The sequence below is a fragment of the Erithacus rubecula genome (genome assembly GCF_903797595.1).
Source record: "Erithacus rubecula genome assembly, chromosome: Z".
NCBI classification, from domain to species: Eukaryota; Metazoa; Chordata; class Aves; order Passeriformes; family Muscicapidae; genus Erithacus; species Erithacus rubecula.
In genome coordinates this window covers 8688592-8696165 of record NC_136661.1, presented here as the reverse complement: position 1 = coordinate 8696165, position 7574 = coordinate 8688592, and the positions used below count along the sequence as shown (strand labels likewise).

The following is a 7574-nucleotide window of genomic DNA, read 5'->3' as shown; positions in this document are numbered from 1 at the left end:
TCTCGAGTGATATCTATTTTTTCTATAGAAAAATATTGTAGACTGAGTCTAGAGGTTATTTTTTTTTTCTTTATTTTTTTTTTTCTTCCTTGTTTTGTAACTTTTGGTGGTATTGTCTTGCAGGCGCCTTAGTAGTGAACAAAATGTAAATAGGATTATTTGGAAATAGTAGAAAGGATTATCTTGTAAATCCATGGAACTGGGTTTGAAACAGGGCGGCTTGTAGCTTTGGGTTAGGACAGTATATCGAAAATATATTTCAAGAAATTGGGTGTGTACGTTGTTTGCAAAGTGAGATTTAATAAGACTTTATGCATCAGTCTGCTGTCTTACGACGATTTCTGCCTAAGAATGAAATACTCCCCTACTCCTATCCCAGTCGGATCCTGATTGCGGTTTATCCTGCCAGAACGGGGAACGATGGGATTTTTCAAAGTCTTTCTTTTTAAGATCACGGTAATTGCATTCTGCCCAAAATTGTGGGGGTTTTATTTTGTTTGGGTTCTTTGCTAGCCCTTACATAAAGGGGGCCCCGATCTTCCGTCGTCTCATAGATCACCTGAAAAGGGGAACAGTGCCACTAAATTAGCAAGCAGTCCTCTGTCGCTTTCTCAGGGGTGTTGCTCCCACTTAAAGCGAAAGTCCCGTTTTAAAAACCAGTAAATTTATTTCCTTTGCATACAAAGTAGGTAACGCTAATTCTCTGTGTTTCTCATAATGGAGGGAGCTGTTTCTCTCTCTTTAATAACCATAGCCTTATAATTAAACTGAGTATAGTGATGTGTTTTGAAGGCTGTTCTTTCAGAGCTTGTGAGGTCTACATGGAGAGATATTTTATTTCATTCTAAAATAAATTAAACTCTGGAGAGTGACGGGGGAGAGATAGGGAAGGATGTCTCTAAACCATTCCGCGGGCAGAAGTTTGAAGTTTACTAACTCACCGTCTTTCTCCCCGGTTTGATTCCCCCCACCCTTCCTTCTCACGGGAAGCAGCGCCCCGTCTCTGAGGGCAGTCCTGAAAGATGAGAAGCTTCTAGACTCTCCGGATGGTTTCTGGGGAGATGCTCCCACACTTTGAGACATACTTGCACTTTTTTTTTTTCCTTTTCTTTTTTTTTTTTTTTTTTTTTTTTTTTTTTCCCCGGGGATTAAGTGTTATCTTCCCCCCCCCCCCCCATTCCACTAAATATGGCACCGGTCTCCCCGCGCCCCCCCCCCCCCCCCCCCCGATGAATAGGGTGAGGCTGGAGGAGCTGGGACGGTGGCGAGGCGCTCTTCTCGGGAGAGACACGGCGCCGCTCCCCCCGCCAGGGTCTGACGCTGGGAGCCATGTGATGGTCCCCTCGCTATAAGGCGGGGAGGAAGGCCTCCCTCCCTGGGACCAAGCCCCAGCCTTTTCACCGTGTTTCCTAAGGCCCAGCAAGCCATCCCCTACGCCCTCCCTCCTCGCCAGCCTCCTCCCCTCTCCTCCTCCCAGGACTAGGCGCGCTCCCTCCTGCCCCGCATCCATTAATGTCTGGGGGCTGAGGTGAGGAGAAAGAAGGGGAAACCGACTTCCAGGAGCGGCGGCACAACCTTCCTGCGCCCACAATAACCGATCCCAACTGAAAAAAAAAACCGAAAAAGATCTCCAACAGAGGGGAAGTGAGGGGGGAAAAAAGAGAAAGAGAGAAATCCAAACGGCAACAAAAAATATCCCGAAACAAAACCCTGACCAGCCGCCGCCTCCGAGCGGGCGGCGGGAGCGCTCCGGAGGAGCGGCAGCGGCGCTGGGGGCCGGCGCGGCTCGGAGCGGCCCGCCTGCCCGTTGCGGCGGCGGGGCGGCTCTCCGCGGAGCGGCGCGGAGGCCTGGCGGCGGCGGCGGCGAGAGCGCCCGCTCGCCTGCCGCGCCGCGCCGGCCGCCTCCGATGCGCTGCCCCGCCGCCGCGCCATGACCCTTAGCTCGGAGATGTCCGAGGCGTCGACACTGGCTGAGGAGACCGACATTGATGTGGTGGGCGAGGAGGACGACGAGGAAGACGACGAGGAGCCACAGACCCGCCGCCGCCGCCGCTCCTACGCCGAGGACGAGGAGGAGGACGAGGACGACGACGAGGAAGAGGATGAGGAGGATGTGGGCGACCTCCACGCCGCCGCCCTTCTGCCGCGGTCTCCCGTGCGCGGTGGAAGCGTAGGTGGCGGCGGCGGCGGGGCGGGCGGCGGGGACGCTGCCGGTGGCTCTCGGCCCCCCTCGCGGGGTGGCCCGCAGAAGGCGACCGCGGGCGGCGGTGGGGCGGGCGGCGGCGGCGGCGGCGGCGGCGGGGCCGGCGGCGGCGGCGGCAAGAACAGCCTGGTGAAGCCGCCCTACTCCTACATCGCTCTCATCACTATGGCCATCCTGCAGAGCCCCAAGAAGAGGCTGACGCTTAGTGAGATCTGCGAGTTCATCAGCGGGCGCTTCCCCTACTACCGGGAGAAGTTCCCCGCGTGGCAGAACAGTATCCGCCACAACCTCTCCCTCAACGACTGCTTCGTCAAGATCCCCCGGGAGCCCGGCAATCCTGGTAAGGGCAACTACTGGACGCTAGACCCCGAATCTGCCGACATGTTCGACAACGGGAGCTTCCTCCGCCGCCGAAAGCGCTTCAAGCGGCAGCAGCTGCCGGCGCCCGAGCTTCTGCTGCGCGCCGTGGACCCAGCCGCCTTCCTCCCGCAGCCTCCGCCGCAGCCCCCGCAGCAGCCGCCCTGCGCCTACGGACCCTACGGCTGCGGCTACGGTCTCCAGCTCCAGCCTTACCACCCCCACTCCGCCCTCTTCGCCTTCCACCACCCCTCTCCGCCGCCCCGCCAGCCCCCTGCCGCCCCCGGCAGTGCCTCCGGTGCGGCGCTGCCCCCCGCCGCCGCCGCGCCGCCGGGCCCCTTGCTGCCGGCGGCGGAGCTGGCACGGACGCCCTTCGGCTACGCGCACCCGCTGGGCCCGGCGCTGGCGGCCTCGCTGCACTCCGCCAAGCCCGGCAGCGGCGCGGCGCTGGCCCGCTCGCCCTTCTCCATCGAGAGCATCATCGGGGGAAGCCCCGGCCCCGGTGCGGGCAGCAGCTGCGCCTCGCAGTCGACCGCGGCGCCGGGGCTGGCCCGCTCGCTGGGGAGCGCCGGGAGCGGCCTGCCCCCCGCCGCCGCCCTGCCCGCCACCCCCGGCTTCGCGGCACGGATCTCTAACTGTTAAGTGTTTGGGAGTCTTTCCGAAGGTAGGATCTGGGGTATCTCCTTTCTCCGCCGCTCGGACGCCCGGCGGACGCTGCCCGCAGGGGCTGCCTGTCTTTGCGTGGGGATAATTGTGACGGGGCTCGGGGGCCGTCCGCCGCGAGCGACGGACCTCCCGTGACCTTCACTAGTGCAAAGCCAGGTGTAGATCTAGATACTGCACGGGCAGGCGGTCACTACATCGGAAAGTTACTCGCTACTCCTTAAAAAGAAACAAACATGGTGATAAAAAATGTCTCTAAACTGTTAAAGTTCAGAGATTCTCAGGTCTAGGAGCTTGAAAACAGTAATGTACAGGAGGAAGAAAGGCTTGAGGGAGGACAGCAGAGCAATACTTTTCCATTTAGTACACTTGTCTTATGTACTTTTATAAAAGAAAAGATTAACGTGTTTACACAGAAGAAAGTCAAGATTATCATTTCTTATTTTAACCTGTGTTTTGTATTATAATAGACTTACGGAGTTTTTTATTTTGTACTTTATGCGTATTCTTTACAAGGAATATTGTTAAAATTACTGGCAAGTATTATTGTACCATTTTAATGTAAAATTTTTACACATTTTCAAAAATAAAATTTTTAATTTTCAAAAAAAAAAAAAATCGAAACCAAACCCAAAGACCAAAGGAGCCCAGCCAAACAATTGGCTTTGAATCTTTCCCTCCTTAGCACTTCTCCTTTCTTTGGGACACTGATACTTTTTTTTTTTTTCTTTGGGATTAATAACACAATAATCAAGGAATATTCTAGATTGAAATTTATTATGTGCAGATTTGACCGCAAAGAAGAAAATAAAAATACAGTCTTTGCAGTCAATGCATTGTTAACCCTAGAAGATAAAGAAAGATTAAAAAAACCCAAACCAAACCAAACAATCAAAAAACAAAACAAAACAAAACAAAACAAAACAAAAAGAAAAAAATAAACCACAACGCCAAAAAAAAAAAAAAAAAAAAAAAAACCAAAACAAAAAACAAACAACAACAACAACAAAAAAAAAAAACCAAACAACCCCAACAAAACAAAAAAACACTCTACAAAAAACAGCAGGAACGAAAGAGGGGATAAATAGAAATAGGTCTCTCTGGAGGGAGTAAAGCCCAGTTCTGTAAGGCACCAATCAGGGGATTGATTAAAAAGCCGGTTTAAAACTATTTTTATACTTTTGGGTGTGTTTTAAATCACAACTGCATCATAGTTTGGTTTCCAAGAGGCCTAAAGGAAAATACTACTAATAAAGGGCATACATTGAACTTAAGAGAGATTTGTTCTAGACACTTATGTTTCTGTGACGATAATAGCGGCATGTGTTTCTACTTTTCAATACATAAAATATAAAATGCGCTTTGTAAAATCCTCGTGTGACGAGTTGATTAAGTTTATAAGCTGTCGAAGTAAGGATATTTGAATGTACAAAACAATCCATGAAAGCAGCTTTTCTGATTCCAAATACCCGTTTTTAACAGCATAAAGTCGATAGATATCTATTTTATAGACTAAAAAACTTTTTAACTAAAAATCCGGCCTCAATTGTTCAGAGCTTACATATGGAAAAGAGAATCGCATGTTTTAAGAGCAGGCGTGTGAATGCTTGTTGTGGGCTAGGAATGCGCATTTTTCAAACCAGGGAGGCGCTTTTCAACTACAACTGTATTTATAACAATTTAGGAGACTCGGGGATCAATTATGTGAATTTTCATAATAAAAAAATTAAAAAGGGAGGGATGCCTTTTAGTGCTCTTTGGAGTGAGGAGGGGTTTTATGTATAGAAGTACTTCGTCGCCTTGATTTTAAATACTCTCGTAGATAGAAAAGTGGTGCTTCTTCGTTTTGTTTATAGGAATGCTGTGTTAAAATATGGGTTTCAAAAAGCAGGAAGACTGAACATAAGATCTCTGCTGACCTCCATTTGCAGTCAGGAGCTGGAAGGCCTCCTTGGGTGTCCCGGGCTCCTTAGCAGAAAAAGAAGTAAAGTCCGTTCTAATTTCTAAAACAAAAGGGGAAATACCTCAGAGGCACCGTGTACGTATCCTCTGGGGAGAGCGCGTCTTTTTCACGAAAGACCGATTAATTCATTTTCCCCGGAACTGGCCGGGAGATGAGCCGGGCCGAGGGCCGGTGCAGCATGGAGTACCGAGCTAAGCAGAAGCCCCTTCGAAGAGGCAGACCAAGCAGGGAAAGGTTTTGCGGGGGAGAAGGCAGCTGTGGCCGTGCGGCGGTGCGAGGCTCCCCGAGGAGGGATGCTGCTGGCCCTCAGTCTGTGTTCTGTCAGCTCGAGTCCTAGCGATCTTCACGAGAAGGGTGACCCACCCTGTGTTTGTTTCTCTTGGCTTCTCTGCAGTAGACCCTGGAAAGCCGGGCGACCTCCCCTACGCAGAACCCAGCCCGGCCCATACCAGCAGACAGTGGGGCCGAGTGTGCCCACCGCCCGTCCCTCAGTTCCCCCTCAGAGGCATGTATGGCAAGTAAATTGCTTGGCCACTTGCTCCTTCCAGCTTTTCGCCGGTTGCCTGCATCTCATGCGGAAAAGACCTTCCCTTGGGAGTTGGTAGGGAAGCTGACAGGAGCAAGTTGCTGTAGGTGGTATAGATTTCTTTTTTTTTTTTTTTTTTTCTGCAAGCAAAAGGGGGTCGAGGAAGAGGCCTGGGGTCGTGGTGAAGGACCCTTTTGCTTGTTCTCCTCGAGTCGGCGGGAAAGTCGCCTAGCCTCAGTCCCGATTCCAAGGGTTCCTGTTTCCCCGATGTTGCCCCGGAGCAGGTGCCGTCAGAAAAGTGGCCGGCCCCACAGCCCTTTGATGAGCTCGCAGCACCGCCGGGCCGCAGCGCCCCATTCGCATGCTAATAACCCGCCGTGCTCGCCGCGGCTTTCAAGACTAACAGAGAGGCTTGCAGCGTAGTCCTCGCAAAGACGGAATCCGGACGAACAATTCCTCCAAAATGGTCTGAGCCCTAATAAACAATCTGGTAGGACATGCAGTATCGCCTCCTTCTCCTCCCAGAGACAAAGTGTGGTTTCATTAACCCCTCTCCTTGCTCATCATATCCCCGTAGGGCTGAGACGAATTACTGGATCTGAATTGGGAGGGGATTGCTCTATGAGGGGCTAATGTTTCAATCAGTTCATCCTGAAGGACCACACAAAAAGAAACTTTTTATTTTATGGTGCTATTATGCGGAGTTTTAATCTAGGGATAGATTTAGCCAAATGTTATCTATTGGGAATTTAATGAAGCCCTTATGTATTCAATCGTCTATTATGCCACCCACAGTGTCTCTATCCAGAAATGTTTCCTTCCACATAGTTCTTTATTTCTGATGGGTGATTTATATATATTTTAACTAAGTTTTAAAAAAATTATTTCTTTTCAAGCATCTTGTATAAGGTTTCTCTTAAGCAGGGCTGTGTTAGGTCCCTTCCAACAGCCCCTGTAAAAGAGGTTTCCCTTTCCATCCCTGTTTTCGAAGATGATTATTTTGCATGTCCACACACTTCGCCCTTCCCGTGGAAGCGGTCCCGCTGCCTTGTGCAGAGGGGCCGGACATCGTGCCCACTCTGTGGACACCGCCGTGGGCTGCGACAGACAGCGCAGCCCGGGGATCCGGCCGAGTCCCGTGGCTCCCGTTCGCATCTCTTCGGCCCTGAAGCTACTCTCAACCCAAACCTTCCCCACCCGCACCTCCTTTGGACCACACCTTCGGTCTGGTTTGTATTTTAGATCCGGTGAGAAGCACCGAGGGTAGGCGGGGTGCGCATCCAGCGCTTGCTGGCTGGTTTCAAACACCCAGGACGGGCCCCATCACCAAGTCCGGAAGATGAAAGAGGGGGGCGAGGCCCTCACCTGCTCTCAGCAGCTCCCTTTCTTGCAGCGCTGGTGGCGAGGGCAGAGCGCACGGTTTCCACCGTCGAGACTGAGGCCTGATCTGTGGGAAAGTGGATCTGGTTGAACTGTCCCTTGGCACGGCCTGGAGACTCCACTCCGTATGTAGTACTTTTCATTGCTACTTACAGTAAGTACTGCTGTAGTCTCTGATAATATTGTATTCGTCAGAAGTAATGGAAATTATGATCGATGCCAAACCCTCTCTGCTATGGAACTTCCAACCACTGCAGATCTGTTTTTCAGCTTGTTCATAGTGGCTTCCCCACCTGCAGAGGTATTTCCCCTCCTTCCCCCGGCGACGGGCCGCACACCCTATCGGAACCGAATACCGGCGGGGACCGACTGCCATGTGCCCGTAGCTCAGCGCATCCCGACCAGGTAGGTGTCCGCCTCCACCATTCCCCACCCCCAAGCCCCAGCAACCTGCTGCAGGTGACTGCAAGGCCTCTCCACCC

General features: G+C 51.9%; 1 protein-coding gene across 2 annotated transcripts; it reads left to right on the top strand.

The window, feature by feature from the left end:
• The first annotated feature begins 1266 nt into the window (after positions 1-1266).
• FOXD1 (forkhead box D1) lies at positions 1267-7250 on the top strand. 2 transcript variants are annotated; one of them, XM_079330565.1, is made up of 2 exons: positions 1267-3224; positions 7106-7250. In XM_079330565.1, the coding sequence occupies exon 1, from the start codon at positions 1931-1933 to the stop codon at positions 3200-3202; it is 1272 nt and encodes a 423-aa protein (XP_079186691.1). In that variant the 5' UTR covers positions 1267-1930; the 3' UTR covers positions 3203-3224; positions 7106-7250. The 2 variants fall into 2 exon arrangements, with proteins under 2 accessions (XP_079186691.1, XP_079186690.1); XM_079330564.1 differs by lacking the exon at positions 7106-7250 and adding an exon at positions 5581-5665.
• The last annotated feature ends 324 nt before the right edge of the window (positions 7251-7574 follow it).